Source organism: Fusarium graminearum, chromosome 4 (assembly GCF_000240135.3).
Source record: "Fusarium graminearum PH-1 chromosome 4, whole genome shotgun sequence".
NCBI lineage: Eukaryota > Fungi > Ascomycota > Sordariomycetes > Hypocreales > Nectriaceae > Fusarium > Fusarium graminearum.
The window spans coordinates 859,711-878,654 of NC_026477.1; the positions used below are offsets into that span (position 1 = coordinate 859,711).

The following is an 18,944-nucleotide window of genomic DNA, read 5'->3' on the forward strand; positions in this document are numbered from 1 at the left end:
AAACTCACAGGTAAAGTTACCAGGCTAACAAGCTCCAAATACAAGCGATGATTAACCGACGTCTGAGCTCCAGGAGGCAAGTGTTGGAGTAGAATCATGTGACACGTCTGGAATTTGGAGAATGGATGAGTCAGCGGTCGATCCGAGGGACTAGAGTCAAGTCCAGTCTAAACTTAGATCCTCAACGGTTAGATCTGATGAGATCAAAATGCCTCTCAGAAACATGCAGCAAACCACTTGGGAAACCGAGTTGTTGGGGCGCAGAGTTTGAGACTCCACGGTTCTGCCCGAGCTAGAGACTGCAGCAATATGCAATACAACCACACTTTCACATGCTTTTCTCACCATGCAGACGCAAAGATAGAAGATAGCTCCTAGGTACGTAAAATCACAAGCCATCTGGAGGGTCCAGCAGCATATCTTGCCCCTGTAGCGCCACAAATCAGTGGCATTGAAAGGTTCACGATGCAGCGGAAGCCAGGGGGGTGATGCTCCCGGGCCCCCCTTTTAGCGTTGATGATTTAAAAAAGTCCTCCCGCCGTGAGCTGGACTCTATGCATGGGAATGAAGGACTTGGCGAGATGGCCGAAGAGGAGGTCATTGCGAAGGGACAGGGAAAAGTTAAATGTCATTAATAGGTCATTATATGGCTTGTGTTGTTTGTTGTTGTTTTAGACTGCATCCCTCTCTTCCCTTTTTAATAACCCTCTATCTCTAAACATTCCTGTCGTCTGATAACCTCAATTGACGTTGTTGGTCGTGCTCTATCTTGAGGCTCTCGCTGGTCCATTCACTACAACTGCACTGCGACAGTGGCGCCCTCGGTATCTTATCATCCTTGCAGCGGGCAGTCCATCCATCCATAGCAGCTGCCACCTGCCACCCTAGGGGGGTAACAGAAAAGTTGACCTGATTTTATCAAAGTCGCCATATCTCCGTCGGCTACTTCTTTCGACTTGTTCCAATTCAGTTTCTCTTTTTTTCTCACTGCTCGTCTATTGTTTTATACTGTACTCTCACCATTAGTCTGCCGTCTCGGCAAGGCTCGTACAAGATGAATTCGGCTACAACAACAAGTACAGAGACCTCGAATGGCTCTACCTCTGTCTCTAAACGCAACGGCCACGACGTCACCCGCACCAACGGAAACGGAACAACCACGACAAGTCCTCCAAAGAAGGCCGGCCAGAAGTACAGACACGTCGCTGCGGTTCACAAGAAGACGAGACCCTCATGTTTGAGCCACGATTCAGATGCCGCTCCCAGCTTTATCGGGTTTCGCAACCTCATGGTTATTGTCCTCGGTAAGCCCCTCATCATGATGTTATGCCTTGGCTCGTTGGCTAACTCTTGGCAGTGGTTGGAAACTTGCGATTGATGATTGAAAACATTCAAAAGGTATTTATCATATCGGCATGTCTCAATTCGACTCGGAGCAACCAATTGACACAGCATCTTAGTACGGTGTCTTGATCTGCGTGAGGTGTCATGACTACAGTCGCCAGGATATTTTCTTGGGTCTACTCCTCTACTTCCTCATCCCATGTCATCTTCTCGCCGCCTACTTGATCGAACTGGCTGCTGCCCAGCAGGCGCGAGGATCCCTCAAACGTTACAACGATAGTGCTTCCGGAGGTCCCTCGGATCAAGAGCGCAAGAAGTTTCACAAGACTTGGGTCATTGTCGCATGGGCCCATCTCTTCAACATTACGCTTGCTCTTGTCCTAACAACATGGGTTGTATACTTCAAGATCCACCATCCCCTTATCGGCACATTGACTGAGATGCACGCCATTGCTGTTTGGCTCAAGACCGCATCATACGCTTTCACCAACCGCGACTTGAGGCATGCTTACCTGCATCCTGTAGAAGGAGAGCGCGAGCTTGTGCCCGAGCTGTACACGCAATGCCCGTACCCTCAAAACATCACTTTCAGCAACCTGGCCTATTTCTGGTGGGCACCTACGCTCGTCTACCAGCCCGTGTATCCTCGTACGGACAAAATCAGATGGGGCTTTGTGGCCAAGCGTGTTGGAGAGATCTTTGGTCTCAGTGTATTCATCTGGGTTGCGAGCGCCCAGTACGCCGCACCTGTTCTTCGAAACTCCCTCGACAAGATTGCTTCTCTCGACCTCATGTCCATTCTCGAGCGGTTGCTTAAGCTTTCGACTATCTCTTTGGCTATCTGGCTCGCTGGGTTCTTTGCGCTGTTCCAGTCTTTCCTCAACGCCCTGGCCGAGGTCTTGAGATTCGGTGACCGATCATTCTACGACGACTGGTGGAACAGTGAGAGCTTGGGAGCCTACTGGCGCACGTGGAACAAGCCTGTTTACACATACTTCAAGCGCCATCTGTATATGCCCATGATCGGCCGTGGTTGGAGTCCTCAGGCGGCCAGCTTTTTCGTCTTTCTGGTGTCGGCCATCCTCCACGAGATTCTAGTCGGTGTTCCTACGCACAACATCATTGGTAAGCATTATGATATACCCACAACGTCATGTATACTGACTCTCTCAGGTGTTGCTTTCTTGGGCATGTTTCTCCAGCTCCCTTTGATTCATCTTACCAAACCACTCGAAAACATGAAGCTGGGCCACACTGGTAAAATCGTTGGAAACACCATCTTCTGGGTGTCGTTTACTATATTCGGACAGCCTTTTGCAGCTTTGATGTACTTTTACGCTTGGCAAGCAAAGTATGGGAGTGTGAGTAAGCAGATGACAGTAGTGTCAACTTGAAATATATAGCGGATAGCGGTTTTAGTATATCTTAGTATTGTCTAGCTAGCACATATAGTTTATTGGCTAAATGTTTGTTCGATGGAGCAGTATTGACAAAATCATGACCAGTATGCCTAGTATGTTATACCTGATCTGACAAGTTGTGTGTACATGTAACAAACCCCGATGGCATCTACGCGATGAATGGAATCTTTGTTCCAACCCTCTTTCGGTACTGCACGTAATCATCCTTGAAGAACTCGATCAACTTGCCCTCCTCATGCTTGATTCTGATGTTGAAAAACTTCCAAAGAACAAAAGCATAGGCAAAGAAACACAGAACGTTGCCCATGACCAACTGCGTTCCTAGCCCCCAATAAAAGAAACCAAAGTAGCTGGGGTGCCGAAAGATGGAGTAGATGCCAGTGGTGACAAGCTCGTGTGAGTCCTTCTTCCTCGTCTGAACATGATGGTTGAAACTAGCCCCAGCTTGAAGCATTGCCACCGAGCGAACATACTGTCCAACAGTGACCATGAGGAGACCAGCGACTAGAAGTAGAGATCCGATACCAAAAGGTGCCCAGTTACGCTCGGGGAAGATGATGTTGACAATGGCGCACTCAAGGAACGCAGCTGAATGGGCAATGGCATAGCCCGGCCAGTTCGCAGTCAAAAGGAAACTGCCAATGCTAGCCACAAGCGTGTTCTTCTCGGCCGTAGTCCAAAACTCGAGGAAGTGAAAGGCCGACAGAGAAAAGAGGAAAAAGGGCACTCGCCAAGCAGGACTCGACGTCATGACCAGGATCGTCGTCATGGCAATACCGCTGGAAGCCAAAGCGATACCCAGACAAAAGGCTCGCATGGCGATCCCGGAGAGCGACTTGGGCTGGCCTGCAAAGTAAGGCTTCAGGATCATGAGCTCGTCCAGAGAGCGAGAGTTGCCGGGAAAGGAGTCATGATGAGACAGCGCAGCTTGATGGTGGGCAGCTGAAGGGCTGAAGTTGACGGGACGAGCGCCAGCGGGTTGAAAAGTTTCAGCCATGGTCCTTTTTGATGAAAAGTCAGAGAATAATCTATACGATCTCATGAGGTCTTGCAGAAGGGAGTAATTCAAGTTTTGTAGGGTAATTAGGAGAACAGGGGAAAACATACAGTTTGTGGAAATGAGCGGCGCAAGAACAATAAATGGTGGAAACAGTCGAACTCTCTAAGGATTAGAATAAAGAAAAACAGTCGAGTACTAAAAAGGCGTGTTGGCCCTCGATCCCTTATGCGGCGTCTGCAGTTTTGGATTGTGAAGTAGAGAACAATATCAAGATTGTTGGTCTTAGCTTGCGAGTTTGGCGTAGTCTCCACATGAGCACTGGCTGGCTACAGGGTGGGTGGAGGACACGATAGAGGTACCTTTGATCTTGGGGTACTTTGAGACGGCCTTTGGCCTGGAGGGTGACTATTTGTATGACTTCGTAAATGACCGCAAAAGGGTCAATAAATCAGATAAAAGTTTTATCTCACTTGTCTCACTTTTGGCATCCATTTGAAGTACTTTTCAACTCTTTTATATTGCTGTGTGGCTGTTTTGGTCTTCTCATAGGCTGTAATTTTCGAGGCATGGAGAGTCGAACCCGTAAATGGAAGTATCTTTTCATGGAAGATACCGACATCGACGTCCCATTGTCTGAACAATGCGACAGCTGATACCCCTAAAGTTGATTGCCAAAGCTGCAGGATCACATGGACATAGAAATAGTTAATGATACAGGTCAGCGAATACAGGAGACATGTTGTATTTCTTCTTTGCGAGTTGTACTGTCATGTTTCTATATGATATTATGATGGCCTACAATGACCAGAATCCAACCCTGTGGAATCCTAATATAAGTTCTTAGAACCAGAATAAGTAATGTTCAAATGAAAGAGTAAAAATAAATAGTTTGAGAGGGAAAAAAAGAGGGGAGTTTTGTTTTATCTACCCTGCACGAGACAACTATCTGACGTAGCTTTCAACTTGTTTCATGGCATTGCTGATATTTTTCATAGAAGTACTCTTAAAACTGATGCCAACAACACAAGTTGATACCCAGAAAACTTGCAAGGCGCTCCAGGTCCAGTAGCAAAAGTTGACCTCCAGGCTCTAGGCTATGATAATAGATAGCCCAAGAAGTAGGGTCTAAGTAGCATCAACTGGTTTGCTGATCGGTCTTTTTTCTGGTGGCAAGAAGAAGAATGCCGACAAGTTCTGTAAAATGGCATTAGTGAAGCTTTGTTGATAGAGGTTAAGGAACCTGCCAGACATCCCGCGATGAAACTAAAACTGGCCATGATGTTGCACCATTTCCGATGAGATTGATCTTGAGAGTTAGCTATAAAAGGATTTAAAACAATAGGATATCTTACACTTTCTGTGATTGGCTATAAGTTCATCGTTGAAGGCGAAAAGTGTTTTTGTTAATGGCCACAAGTTCGTTGTAATTAGAGACGAGGTTATGAAGATCCGGGTTTGATCGCTGAACAGATATGGGCAGTGGTGATAGAGGAGTAAGAGGTATTCTAGGAAGTGGTAGAGGAGTAACGGGTGTTCTACGAAATGATTGTTGGAACCAGTTGCGGGTCCTCGGAGAGATCCTCGAGGAGATGCGATGTGCTGCCTCAATAAGGAAATGACTTGAGCCCATCCTTATTGCTTGGTTGATGCTTGGTTGATGGTTCGTGATTGTGTTTGGTGAGCCGTGCTTTTGTATTGTGTGAGAATAAGGTTGCTTTGAATCCTATCTTTTGTGACTCAGAATTGCAGAGCGAGGGAAAAAGTCAGTATTAGACTTTAGAAATCGCTAGAAACTACCGAAGGCTTCATCTGTAATTATTGTTTAGTTGAAGTCAAGTGGAGGAAGAGTCCGATATTGTGGTAAATCAGGGTATATTCCAAACAACGCTATACGCCGGTCCCGGTATGTCCGTGTAGTGATCTAGTCTCAGTAGCTTTTCCTTTGTCGTATATCGCTATTCTATAGTCGATAGTATATGTATATGGCCTTTCTTGACAAGCCGCCATCCAACCACCAGTCGGTGCATAGGTTATAATAACGCGAGACTCGGTGGTATCAGGATTCGCCAGGTAACGAGTAATATCTCTAAAGTCCGCCCTGTATCGAGAAAGAAGAAATGATGAGGACCAGTACGTTGATAAAGCCCCAGGTACATGGAATCCAAGTGTTCATCTCGTAGTATCCTGCGGAGTAGACGGCGCCCAGTCTATAACATCGTTAGCACAAGAACAAACCCAATGACAGGATACTGACACTAAGCCAACGATACTCCCAGCCATAACTGCCTCAAGCCCAGCTACAACGAGATATATCACAGGTACTGCCCATAGGTACCGCCATGATGATTTCTTCCAGCCGTGGGTGAACATGGCAGTTAGGACCGCCCCCAAATGGAACAACGCGTATATGATGAGAGTCCATAGTAGGGTAAATCGCCAAACATCGAGGATATAATAAAGGGTGTATCGTTTGTCTGTGGTTTGGTCGTATAAAGTTTGGACGTTTAGAGATGGGAAGCGCGGTGTTTGGTAACCCTCGGGAGGTGTATTTGGCAATACCATCTACATAGCAACAGTTAGAATCAGTCAGTGGTCAAGACAAGGACTGACTGGGCTGAACATACCTTGCCATCGTGGAGGTCGCAGTAACTGTGTTGATGTTGAAACTATTGCGATGTCGCGAGGACTGATTATGATTATGGGGCGGTTGTATTAGTAGCGACAGGGGTCAGGGATGCTCTGATGGAGCTGAGTTAGAGCTGGAGAAGCCCCGGAACGTCATTCGCAGGGCCTCGGCAAAAGCCCGTGAAACCGACCCGTAGGCGCAACCGCGACCTCGGATCTTCAATTCGAACCTCACTTAAACCACACCAAACCCATCCATTTAATATCCATATCGACGATAGCTTGTGCCCAAATAAAAAACCGGATGCGTCGATATGTCTACCGATAGACTCCTCCGAACAGTCCTACACCTCTACCAAGACGTCCACGATGCTGCCAAGACGGAACAGATCATCGGCTCGACGACACACCTCCTCACTGAACTCACCAACCCTCTGAATCTCGGCCTTCTCACGTCGCAATTGTTGACGGCGCCAGCGGTATGGTTCCAACCGGGTGGTATTCGAACTTCCGTTCGGGTAATAAGCATATATAACACTGCGGCTGCGCGCATTCACAACTACGAAGTCGCCAATCGCGATCGGAAAGAACCCCACGAGGGTAGTGGTATCCATTGCGAAGAATGGGCGCGCGCTGTTGTCAAGGGGGCGGATGAGCGATCGAAACGATGGCAACACCTTTTGGTTCTAACTGGTGTTCTCATGGGCATGGAATCCAGCAATCGCCAGTCTTTGTCGCGTGGAATGAGGAATACCCTTGAGGAGGCGGTAGTGATGGCGGCAAATATGGCACTCAAGACACGCGAAGAGGATGGGCCTGTCGCAGGCGCATCGATAGTCATGGCATTGAACTTTGCCTTCCCATTACTATCCGAATACCACAGGAGCCTCATCAACTGTAACGCGCTGTTGCCTTTGATTGTATGGACAGTTACTGCCGAAGAGGGCCTCGCTCATGGTCAATTCCTGACGCCGATAAGCGCCGAAACTATCGAATCTCCAGAACGTCTCCTTGCTTGGTCACCGAATACACCATCGTTCCGATTCATCCAAGAACTAGACAAGCGGCCTACGTTGGCGAACATGGGACCGCTGGCCAAACTTGCTGGTTATGCTGTTCAGCGAGCGACAGATACGCAGGCGGTGATCGCTGCGCAGGATGCTCTTGTTGCTTTTAGCAACAATGTACTCGATATCTGGCGACTGAACCGCTTGAGCGATATCGATCCGGCACTGGAGGGCAATGTTCTCACTCAGGAAACCCTCACAAGTACCTGGCCAGTCCTATGGAACCTGCTCAGGAAGCTCATGTTTGGGACTGTCGCTATCCTACAAGCAATTGTCTCACGAAGTCTTCTTGACCCGCGCATGCTCAACAATATAGCCGCTCCCATCATCGCGGCAAAATCCCTTCGCATATTGCGCAACATCTTTTTCATTTCTTCAAGAAACGGTAACAACGCGTTTCAAGTTTATAACTTTACATACTTGACCTCAATCGACTCCATCTCTCGAAGCGCTCCTGCTTGCCACATGTTCCTCCAGGAGTTCCGGCCATCAGAGGATGCATCAACATCCACCACATATCTGCAGAGATCGCTAGACTTGTTCTATCTCAACCTCTCTGAACATCTACCGCTCACTCTACCAACTGACGCCTGCGATAACCTCATAATAAAGCCTGCGATTGCATACATCTCCCACGAAGGACCAACAACACAAAATATGGTCGAGATCTTCGAATCTGCACACAGCGCAATTCTCTCAACCATTTCTTGTCCTCAGCATAGTCCTCTGACCATCGAACTTACACCATTTTACATTGCTCTTCTCTTCAATGCGTTCCCCCGTCACATTTCGTCTCGTCAATTTCGAGTGGCTTTCAAGACTGTTATGCAGATCGTGTCGCCTCCATTCCCAATTGCAGAGCTGGAGCCGTTCCTTTCGGAGACCTTGTTGGAGATGCTCCGGGCTTCTATATCGACGGCGTCAACAGATCTTCTCCCACCAACTGCGGACATCGCGTCGCAAGCGGCGATGGAAGAGACACAAGAAGTACGCTATTCTCAGCAAAGTTCCCTCTCGTTAGCTCTAGTGGACTCCCTTCCACATCTTCCACTTCCTTTGGTGGAAGAATGGTTTACAATTGCTGCTCAGGCCATGAATGAGATCAAGGACCCTGCACTAAGAGAACCCGTCAAAGAGCGGTTCTTGGAGATTCTTGTTAGTGGAGAGTTGGACGTGGAGCGAGCAGCCACCGGAGTAGCTTGGTGGGGAACCCGAGGTGGCCGAGAACTCATTCTCGGTGCGAGCGCAGAACCTCCCATGATGAGTGGTGCACTTCCTGGGCCTGAACGAACTAGCCGACTGTGATGATAGCATACATAGGCACGCCATTAATGCCTTGCATTGTCCCAGATGAAGTCTGAACTTGACATGGCGCTCCATGGCTACGGGATGCAGAATAAGCTTGTCTCACATTGCTCCAAAGTTCAAAGTAACTCAGACCGCAGTTATTTATGAGAATGCAATTGCGTTTGGAATGGGGATGTTATGAGATGATCCAAGCGGTCTCAATTCGTTTGACTGGTCACCTGGGCATCGTCAAGACCCCGCGACGGACAAATGGACGCTGGGTTGGTTGCCGTGAACCTTTTACATCTGTGTCACTTGTACTTGCTTCTCTAGCCTCAATAGGCTGTGCGTGCTTGAAGGAGATCGAGATTCGACTGGAAATTGTGCGTCTCTGTGCTGGAAACAGCCGGACACGCCGAACCATGGTGCTATGGTGGTTTGCTGAGAACTGGTAAATGCCACACGTGCAGACATCAAGCACGAAGTGGTCCAGAACTTGACTTAGCTTGGAAATGCATGGTGTGGTGGTCAGAGACAGGCAATGTCCCATTTTCCCAGAAATCTACGCTGGGACAAATATAGAAATTGAGAGTTATACCCGCATATTAACAAGTTATCACGATCTTAATATATATCGAAATCTGGGAATTGGTTCTTCAAGATCAAGGAACAGTCTGCAGAAGCCAGGAATTGCGACGGTGAATCGCCAGGGTGATAAGGGTCTTCAGGTGAAGCGGGGTTGTCATCGTCACTGTCCATGTATGAGACCCAAAACATGGACATGAGCTGTTCTGGAACTTGACGTCGAGCGGGGAGTTGAGACAAGGTTGCTAGGGCCCGATTCCGAGCACGATCTTGACTTAGACCCCGGCTTGGCAAAAGGGAGACACTCTCCAATGCCGCTTCTTCCTTGGGGGTGTCCACTTGAGCTTCGGCTTGTCTTGTTAAAAGCTTGTAGGCACAGTTGCTGATGGCCGGTGTTCTTCGGGCTAGGTCCGTGGGAGATCTGGACTCCTCTTCCGAAGAATTGATAGACCGCAATTTGACGAGTGACAGACATCAATAGCTTGTCTTGTTAGCTTGCCATCGACAGAGCTGTTCCCGCTGGAAGCTGGCATAGCCACAGTCGTGGAGCTCCAGGTCAGCTCGCCCAGGTTCGGACCTGATTTTGGACCCTGTCGAGCTGGGCCGCGGGGTTCCTTTGATTGCTTGTTTGGTTTAGCGTTGCCTGGATAGCTCAGGTAGCTCGTCAACTGGGTACGTACTTTGACCCTGAGCTATCCTTACCTATCCAGTCTCATCACAACTTGCCAATATGACGACACCAGGCCGATACAGGACAAAGCGAGACAGACCGAGACGCCGTGGTTGGCCCCGTTGCTTACAGGGGAGGCTAATTCGTGGGAATGTGACATGCACAAACAACAGGTTTTTGATCTAAAAGCACATCAAACGTGAGTGATAGAGGGGTTGCTGGAACATGCATTGGAGGGGCATCGAGGGATCCAAGTATCGTTCCTGGTACCTATGTACCTACCATCCACTGAAAGCTTGTTCCAAGTCTCTGTATAACCACCCACGTTACATTGATCTCCAAGAATTCGATCAACAGCTTCTGGTATCCAAGTCTAAACTTAGAACGGCCATGAAGATATCTACATGGCATGACAACAACAGTATGTAGCTCAGTCAACGCGCGTTCTCTGTGGGACAAAGTCTCAAAAGAAGCTTGACTTCATAGATGGTCTCACAGCTTGAAGTACGTACAGATACTTCCAAGTGTGGACCTCTTTGAGCTAGAACATCTGCTAAGGTGTATTGGATGTGCAGCTTCAGCTATCCAAGACATTGTCCATGCCACAATGGAACAGTGGCACGTCATTCCCTCTCATGATGAGGGGGAGGGAGCTTGATCCACACGATGAAGTTGGAGCTAGAGAGAGAAGTAGAGAGCTGGGCTCATATATTAAACTGAAGCTATGCCCTCTTCTGTTCATGCCATTCTCATCCATACATCTCACACTATCTCTTCAACAGCTCTTTCATAAATCCAATTCCCAATAATCAACATGTCTGACTCTTACGGAAACGACAGCTACGTACGCTCTCATCTTTCCAGTTCCTGTTTGTCATGAAGCTAACAGTCTTGTCAGGGCTCCAGCCGTCGCGACAACGACGACAACTCTTACGGCTCCAGCCGCCGAGACAATGATAACAACGACTCCTATGGCTCAAGCGGCCGTGACAACAACGACAGCTACGTATGTATTTATGAGTCCAACTCACTCAAACATGAGCTTACAGTGTACCATAGGGCTCCAGCCGTCGTGACGACGACAACGACAACTCTTACGGCTCCTCTCGCCGTGACAATAACGAGAGTTCGTACGGATCCAGCAACACTGGCATCGGTGGAAACACCAGCTACGTAAGTTAATCACAAAACTTAATCTTTATTCAATCATACTAATGACTTCCAGGGCTCATCCGACAGGGACAACAAGGACACCTTCGGCTCCAGCAACAACGATTCCTACGGTTCTAGCCGCAATGACAGCGACACCTTTGGCTCCAGCAACGACAACTCTTATGGCTCCAGCCGCAAGGACAACGACAGCTCCAACACCTATGGCTCTGGCCTCAGCGGTGGAAACGATAGCTACGTAGGTCGACCTTCATATGTGACGAACCGTTCACAGCTAACAGTGACACTAGGGCTCTTCTCGTGACAACGACAACGACAACAGCTATGGCTCTAGCCGCCGTGACAATGATAACAACGACTCTTATGGCTCTAGCCGTAAGGACAATGACACCTACGGCTCCAGCAACAACGACTCCTATGGTTCCGGCCGCAAGGACAACGACTCTTACGGAACCGGAAACACATACGGATCCTCCAACAATGACTCCTACGGCTCTTCTAACAATGATTCTTACGGATCAAGCAACACCTACGGTGATGACAACGACAACAACAAGAAGTCAGGTGGCTTCTTGGACAAGGTCAAGGACAAGGTTGAGGAGAAGGTCAAGGGACACAAGAACCGTGACAACGATAACGAGTACTAATTGTAATATGGGGGTTTGGACTCTAGCGTATTAGTTTTGAGATAACTGAGTGAGATGAGATATTCCTTGCTCTTGAATTGAAGTTTCTTTTGTTCACATGTCAGTCTTAAGATAAATGAGTCCTGTGAATTGAGCCTTGTATAAGCGATTCATCGTGTTGATATAAATGAATATGAAATGTATTCTTTGATTTAATTTTCATGATTCATTCATAAGTGAGTGTCTCAATTTGACTAACTCTTATCCTATGTATGATCATTCTCATTGTGTATATGCGAAACAAATAGACAATAACTTCTCATCACATTAGCTATTCCAATCTCTTATCAACCTTGATCAAGATCGCTCCATCTGTAAGACACCCCTCACAATCCATAAGATGCACAAAGCGATAACCGTGACCCAGACGATCAACTCTCATACAGGCCCAGGCCGCCATATCATCCCGCCCAATCTCATCGTCACGGATAGTAAAGCGGACCCATGACAGCTCATCTACAACATGTGGTATGGGAGGAAACTCGAGGGGCTCACTGCCGAAATCAACAACGTCACCCTTTTGAGTACGTGTGCGAGCTTTGTACTCGCCCTCACGCTCGTGACCATCGTTAGGGATGGGGCCGCCGTGGAACTCATCGGGGCCCTCGACGTGAAGCTCGACTTTAACGTAAGGCTCAAAACCGCGGGCGGACTTGTCACCGGGAGGAAGAGGAATGTTTTGTGCAGCGATGACGGTGATTGTGAGATGGAGAGTTTGGCGGGGGATGGTGTTGGAAACTACTTCGTCATTGCGGTTGGGTCGGTAGCCTGGAACAAGTTAGAATATGGAACATTTGCGCAGAAAACTGATGCATACCTAGTGGTTTGAGTACATATCCGCCTGTACCCGCAAACATGCCCTCGTTAAGCATCATACCCTCATCCCATCTCTGCCAATTGAGGGCAACAACCTGGATGCCCTTTCTCCAGAAAACAGAAGGGTCCAGGTTTGAAGACCCTATCCGCAACCCCCACGGATAGGTTCTCATAAGGAAGTGTCGGTTATGGTTGAACAGCGCATCTGCCTGTTCCTCGTGCACATCAATGACCTTCTTCTCCGAGAGGGAGAAGATGTGCGTAGGCATACCGGCCTCGGGCTGCGACAAGCTCTTGAATGATACACCCCGACAATGGAAGCCCATCTTGCTGAGTTCCTGAATGACCTTGGATGGCTTCTTCTTGGGAGGATCGCCCGACTCAGCACCTGGATGCGGTGCTCGGTCGTCTTCCTCGCTTTCCTCCTGTGTGGAATCTGTGTCAGGCGGCGCATACTTGACCTTGACGATGAGCTTATGGCGCAATTCATCAGGGCTTGGAAGATTCTCCGGGTCGTTCTCAGGCTCAGCTACAAGTAGACCCTCCCAGACTTGCTTCATGATGCGTACCATGGCGAGCTGCTGTTCCGCATTGCAGTGAACTTCCAGAGAGACAATGACAGGCAGATCGCTAACGACAAATGCGCTATCCCGGATAGCCTCGCAGACAGCGCGGAATGAGATCTCCTTGGTGAGGGTGTATCCGTGGAGGACTCGGGGTTCGACTATAGCGGCTTCAGGCTCAGTGGATTCGGGTTCGGCGTTGGTTACGGCCCCGGGCTCACGGGATACGGGGTCGGTAGTGGAGGCAGAGGCCGAATCCTTCTTATCACTTATGCTCGTCTTCTTGAGCTTATCCTTGAGCTTCCCAAAAGTGCTCCTCTTCTTCCTGACGACTTTCTTGACGCCTCTTTCCTCATCGCTGCTGGAGGGACTGCTTGTCCCCTCTGGCTCAGATTCATCTCCATCCCAGACGTCAATTTCGATGCACCGTCCACCACGCAGCAGGGTCTCGGTGTAAGGCTTGGTGGAGCTGTCGCTTGAGAGTTGGTTCCCGGTGAGGTACGTGTTATGGCTGGAGCTGATAAAGTAAGAAGCAAGCGGATAAGTGAGATCCTGGGGTTTGGGCGGGGTTGTAGCAGCTGCATGAGACGACGTCATCCAGGTTATGAAGCCATCCAGATCGAGCGAGTCTCGGGCAAGAAGGTCGTCGACAGCAGGTGAAGGACCATCCTTTTGCGTATCTTTGATGAAGGAAGAGACTCGCTCTTTGCTCCAAGTGTTGTCTGCTCGATCTGCCAGAGATCCAAACAGCTTGACAAGATGACCGGTGACGACAGGGTCGAGCTTGGGGATGGAGCGGGTGACTTCGCTGGCGCCGCCTCCAGCCTTGAGTTCTTGGGCCATGGTTTGCTGATCGATATTGCTCTTGTGGTGTTTCTGACGCCTCTCGGTTTTTGAAGAAGTCAAGGAGCGGAGAGAGCGGAGAAAGGAGAGGGCGACCAAGTGATGTTGAATTCGTGAGGTTATTCGCTGCTTGGGTTTGGCTGTGCCTGTGCTGGCGTCTGCAACTACGAGCCCCTCTTGCATGTTCTGGGCCTCTGGGGGGAACCTGCTGCTAATCAGAGCAGCAATCAAGAAACAGTAGCTGACTGCCAGTGTATCTTATATATGTATGCACCTAGTCATGACAGCCTCACATTCTTGTATTCACTAAATTAATACTGACAACGACATCCCTTTTCCCTTGTCATCTTAATCACATCGTCTCACTCTCCCAGGTCCAAGCTCAAGCTTAAGCTCAGCTCTGGTCACTCACGACAGCTTCAGCGCCTGACCCGCTGAAAAGACCCTGGAACGAGCCCCTGGGTCTGGATCCACTGACAACAAAGCCTGAAAGCTCGGTATGACGAGGTTCTACAGAGACATGCCCTGTAATAGGTGTGCCAATGGCTTGGCTGACACGCTTAAGCAGGTTGAAAGCAATGAATGGCCATGGGTGCAGGAAGCTAGACACTTATTTACTCTGCAGAAACCTGCCATCACAAGCCCAGTCGCTGCAGATGTAAACAGTACGTATGTACGGTATAAGCTTGCTATTTTTAGACCCGTAAAAGCAAACCTTATTCGGTTTCATGATCCACGTCAAGGCCCAATTCTATTCAAAGTGCTCTTTTTTAAGTTAAAGTACAACAGATCGCCTTCTGCTCTTCTCTGCCCTCCTTTCAACTCTTCTTTCATCCAAAAACTCCTCCAGATCAACATGTACCCTTAACCCCTTGGAAGCCATAGTGTCAAAGATGCCCTTCAGCTCTGAAGAATCCATATCCCGGTTCAGAGTAAGGAAGGCCTCCATCATGACATCCTTGGACCAAGGACAATGCCTCAATGCTCTGAACAGAATATCCTTGGCTTTTGGTCGCAGTTCTCTCTGCGAGCTGCAGAATCTGATAAAGTTGATCCACAAAGCTGTATTCGATTTGCAAGCATCGCTTGATACGGCATGCTCGAAAGCTGCTTTTGTTGTGTTGACATTTCCTCGCTCAGTCTCATGATGAATGGCAAATATGCGACTGCTCAAGCAATCTTGGGCTGGGGTAAGTACCGTTTCGTGTAGAAGTGTTCTTGTCTCGTTGATAATACGAAGGCTGGAGTCGGCCCATTCGAATAACGACAAGAACATGGTATTCCTGGGGAAGTACACCAGAAAATGTTTCAGTTGCTCGAGTAAATACACACGGCGGAAGGGCCTGGATGAGTTAGTAGAGTCTTGTCAATTCCAGGATACGAATCTTACCCTCGGGTTGCGTGCATATACAGCAACATGGACGCAAACTGTAGTGTACGCTCATGAGCTTGTGATGTATGGTAGTTTCGAGACTTCAACTCGAGTGACACCTTATTAACTGTGTCCATGGCAGCCGAAATGCTTCCTTGTGACGCTGACATTGGTTCTGTGGACCCCTCTGTTGTCAAGTAAGACAGCAGGATCAAACACTCGGCAAGAACTCCAGCCTGGTCGATATTTCCTCCCGAGATCAGATCGTTCATGGTAGAAGTGAAGATCTGGTGGGCTTTGAGAATATGTGTTGGAGACACATCAAGGGTTCCGGCTGTTTTTCGTAGGACTTCATCCACAGCAGAGCAGAGTATCTGAACAGCTAGGTCTTTGTTGCCCCCCTCAAGCTCCATCCAAGTCCATGCTCTCCAAAGACTAAAAGAGTCGGATGCAGACGAGCTCTGAAGAAGAATTAGTAATCATCCGGTACAAATAATAGAAGATGAAGTACTCACTGAAGCAAGCTCAGTTGCCGACGAAACTACTTTTTGAGCAACTTCGCGGTTGTCGTTCGCATACTCAGCAAGAGCATATGCCTTGTATAGGCCAAGATTAGTCGGATACCGTTTCAACAAAGCTTTGGCTGCCTTTTTGACAGCGGAACGATCTTGTACTGCGCATAAAGCAAGATGGTACTCAGCTAAATCCTTCAAGTTGGCATTATGGACCAAGTGCTTTGTTGCGTTAGCCAAGAGACCGAGCTCAACATCGTTGTCCTTGCTCTTTGACGGCAAATAAGAAAACCAGTCATACTTCGAGAAGAGCACTTCGGGTGATTTGGAGACACAGAGAGGCTTCTGGTTGAAAGTAGGAGGCTTCCTCTGGATTTCTGTCGGATCTTCGTCCCCTGAAGGTGGCGTAGGAGCACTAAACTCCAGCTTCAGAGTAGGCCGAGACAAGAATTGATCATGATAGGCCTCTTCTATCCAGCTATTAGACCGAAAGACAGGGGGTGCCCCAAAGAATATCAAGAAAGCGTCCAGTAACTGTTCCTGCACAGCTGGTAAAATTTGCCTCGGGACCATGAAGAGCAATGGCTCTATGTCAGAGAACATCACTACTCTGAAAGGATCTTCTTCTGTCCCCTCATCCATGGTTCTTGCAGGGACTCTTGCTTTCTCAGCCTGCGAGCTTTCCAAACTCGCCCAGCGTTTATAGTCATCCCTGGACTGATCTTCAGGCAGCTTATTATCCGGTAGCGGCTCGGGGGCATCGCCCATCCCATCATCTTCCACAAATTTTGCCCAGCCTTGGGCTTCAGGCTCTCCTATTCTGGGTACTTCGCTCTCCCAGAAGTCACGAAGAGACTCGAGGGCTGCGCTCTGTTCTTCCAACTGAGAAGGCCGAAAAAAGTTGAGTTCCATGAATGCTTGCCATGCTGCGACAGCAAGTTCCTTGTACCCACAATCGTGTATGAGTCTCGTGAGTCTGAGAAAAACGTAGGTTGCTTCTATATGACTTTCAGGCTCCCCGTTCGCTCGAGCTATGGCATGGTGTAGTCGATCAAGGTGCATTTGCTTGACGGTATCAAAATGAAAGGCAGAAATGTTTGACATGTCAAAATCGAGGTGTGTCTTCCAGAGCGTGAAGCTTTTGTCTTCGTCTTCACGCAAGTCATTCCACTTTTTAGTCGTTGCTTTACTGTTCCACACCTTGACGCCTTCACGCATTAGTGGAATCAACACTCTAATGCGATCTTGGGGATTCGCAACATTGGATAAGGCCGATTCGAGCATATGAAGTTTGATCTCAGCAAAACTATGCACCTCGGCCTCCAGTGCCTTATGGTCAACGTCCTCTCCAGCTCTCAGGAGGGCGTCCTGGTGGTTCGCCAACTCTAGCCATGCATCTATATCATCTGGTTGATCCTTCACACGCCTTGAGAGTTGGATCGATTTCCACTTTAAGGGGTTGTTCTGGCCAAGATCGACATGCTCCGCAGGTGCCTCGGTATCAGACTCCAAGTCGCTATCATCGTATTGGCGTGGCTTTGCTTTGCCCTCTATCGAGCGATAGGATGGCTGTTCGTCGTCTGAAGATTCAGAGACGTCGTCCTGTTTGCGCTTTTTCGACGAACCCACTGCTAAGAAGTCGTCGTCTTCGTCCTGCGCAGAACTCTCTTGTAATCGGACTCTCAACGGGGTTGACCTTATGCGCCAGGCTTTTGAGCGCAGACCGTCTTTGTCCTTGAAAGCATATGAGCCTTCGCCTGGCATCCGTAGGCTGAATTGATCCCTTGGTCCATCACGGTGAATCACAAGACGACCTCGCGTACCAAGAACCTTTCCATATCCATCACGATAGTAAGCGGGGACCTGTGAACGATCAAGACTTCCATATCGAATGATTAGTGGGTCGCCCCTGGTGTCGATAATGTACAGACGCGATGCACCATCATTGCTGTCGCGTGAAGTTTTAGTAAGCGCACGGTGTTCAGGTTTCTCTGGGTGGCTTGAGCGCCGTGAGCTTTCCCGATGCCGGTGATGAGATTCTGTGCGATGCCTTTTGGAGTGGTGGTGATGATGGTCGCGATGAGAGTCTGAGTGATGATGGCTTCTCTTCCTTCGTGAGTCGCGTTCCCGTTCCCGTTCTCGGTCTGTTTCTTTATAGCTGGAGCTTTCTGTTGTGTCCTTTTCTTTGTCTTTGGGTTTGAAAGAGGTGAATTTGGGTGCCTTCAGTTCGGACTTCTCAGGTTTGGACTTGAATGATGAGAACTTGGGTACTGTAAGCTTGGAGTCCTCATCCTTGTTGGACATTGTGGTGGTTATTGCAGACTTTTTGTCATAACCCAGGCCACATGACGGAGGGTTCGCCTTGACTTTGAGGAATTTAGATGACGGCAATTGCGCGAGTTCAAATGCGAAAATAAAATACTGAAAAATCGAGATATCGATCTCTTGTGAGTTGAGATGAGGTCCATAGGAAAGAGAGAACAGCCTTGAACGCCAGCCACATATTGAATACCGTGTCTACATGGTTCTAATACTGTGTGTCACCACAATGGCATACAACACCTTCAAGATTCGTTGACAAGAGTCTGACGAGTAAAGGCCCCTGAATTTAGTTCTTACAGCTTTAGATATCCAATGGCATTTGTAATTAAAGCTAGTCTTGGAAAACATTGTGCGGTCAAGGTCAGCACTTAACCGGGACAAGTCAGTAAGCCAAGGACAACAGCACACCATCTCATTCAACTGCCGTTACATGAGTTGATACATCGTGTTACCCATTGCATATTATTACCCGAATTATCTACTCGCTTTCTTCAAAGCGAAGAGCGAGACAAGAAAACATAAAGTCGGATCAAGTCAAGTGCCTTTCAGGTATTGAAGTCCAGTCTGGGCCCCTAAAAGTCAGGCTGTTAGCACTGTGTAACCACCCCTGTAAGCCCCGGTGATCTGGACACTGTAAATTGCTGGACTGCATTAGATTTTA

General features: G+C 48.5%; 7 protein-coding genes across 7 annotated transcripts; 3 read left to right on the forward strand and 4 right to left on the reverse strand.

Moving 5' to 3' along the window:
- The first annotated feature begins 700 nt into the window (after positions 1-700).
- On the forward strand, positions 701-2,858 carry FGSG_06688 (uncharacterized protein). Its single transcript, XM_011328019.1, has 4 exons — positions 701-1,304; positions 1,358-1,398; positions 1,461-2,469; positions 2,518-2,858. The coding sequence occupies exons 1-4, from the start codon at positions 1,055-1,057 to the stop codon at positions 2,736-2,738; spliced, it is 1,521 nt and encodes a 506-aa protein (XP_011326321.1). The 5' UTR covers positions 701-1,054; the 3' UTR covers positions 2,739-2,858.
- Positions 2,859-2,913: 55 nt separating this feature from the next.
- Positions 2,914-3,762, reverse strand: FGSG_06689 (uncharacterized protein; the record flags this gene model as incomplete). Its single annotated transcript, XM_011328020.1, has 1 exon — positions 2,914-3,762. One exon carries the CDS (start codon positions 3,760-3,762, stop codon positions 2,914-2,916), a length of 849 nt encoding a protein of 282 aa, XP_011326322.1.
- Positions 3,763-5,851: 2,089 nt separating this feature from the next.
- FGSG_06690 (uncharacterized protein) lies at positions 5,852-6,327 on the reverse strand (the record flags this gene model as incomplete). Its single annotated transcript, XM_011328021.1, has 2 exons — positions 5,852-5,972; positions 6,020-6,327. 2 exons carry the CDS (start codon positions 6,325-6,327, stop codon positions 5,852-5,854), a joined length of 429 nt encoding a protein of 142 aa, XP_011326323.1.
- Positions 6,328-6,704: 377 nt separating this feature from the next.
- On the forward strand, positions 6,705-8,762 carry FGSG_06691 (uncharacterized protein; the record flags this gene model as incomplete). The annotated part of the gene is made up of 1 exon (XM_011328022.1): positions 6,705-8,762. One exon carries the CDS (start codon positions 6,705-6,707, stop codon positions 8,760-8,762), a length of 2,058 nt encoding a protein of 685 aa, XP_011326324.1.
- A 1,996-nt stretch (positions 8,763-10,758) lies between these two features.
- Positions 10,759-11,914, forward strand: FGSG_06692 (uncharacterized protein). Its single transcript, XM_011328023.1, has 5 exons — positions 10,759-10,843; positions 10,898-11,005; positions 11,059-11,172; positions 11,225-11,407; positions 11,460-11,914. Exons 1-5 carry the CDS (start codon positions 10,814-10,816, stop codon positions 11,814-11,816), a joined length of 792 nt encoding a protein of 263 aa, XP_011326325.1. The 5' UTR covers positions 10,759-10,813; the 3' UTR covers positions 11,817-11,914.
- Positions 11,915-12,126: 212 nt separating this feature from the next.
- FGSG_06693 (uncharacterized protein) lies at positions 12,127-14,077 on the reverse strand (the record flags this gene model as incomplete). The annotated part of the gene is made up of 2 exons (XM_011328024.1): positions 12,127-12,623; positions 12,673-14,077. The coding sequence occupies 2 exons, from the start codon at positions 14,075-14,077 to the stop codon at positions 12,127-12,129; spliced, it is 1,902 nt and encodes a 633-aa protein (XP_011326326.1).
- A 775-nt stretch (positions 14,078-14,852) lies between these two features.
- FGSG_06694 (uncharacterized protein) lies at positions 14,853-18,265 on the reverse strand (the record flags this gene model as incomplete). Its single annotated transcript, XM_011328025.1, has 3 exons — positions 14,853-15,420; positions 15,468-15,910; positions 15,965-18,265. The coding sequence occupies 3 exons, from the start codon at positions 18,263-18,265 to the stop codon at positions 14,853-14,855; spliced, it is 3,312 nt and encodes a 1,103-aa protein (XP_011326327.1).
- Between the last annotated feature and the right edge of the window lie 679 nt (positions 18,266-18,944).

Excerpts from the sequence above, each read along its gene's own strand:
- FGSG_06688 (XM_011328019.1), top strand. The coding sequence starts at position 1,055 with ATGAATTCGGCTACAACAACAAGTACAGAGACCTCGAATGGCTCTACC. Across the intron at positions 1,399-1,460 it reads TGATTGAAAACATTCAAAAG|TACGGTGTCTTGATCTGCGT; the intron begins GTATTTATCATA and ends ACAGCATCTTAG. Across the intron at positions 2,470-2,517 it reads TCCTACGCACAACATCATTG|GTGTTGCTTTCTTGGGCATG; the intron begins GTAAGCATTATG and ends TGACTCTCTCAG.
- FGSG_06692 (XM_011328023.1), top strand. The coding sequence starts at position 10,814 with ATGTCTGACTCTTACGGAAACGACAGCTAC. Across the intron at positions 11,006-11,058 it reads GTGACAACAACGACAGCTAC|GGCTCCAGCCGTCGTGACGA; the intron begins GTATGTATTTAT and ends AGTGTACCATAG. Across the intron at positions 11,408-11,459 it reads GCGGTGGAAACGATAGCTAC|GGCTCTTCTCGTGACAACGA; the intron begins GTAGGTCGACCT and ends CAGTGACACTAG.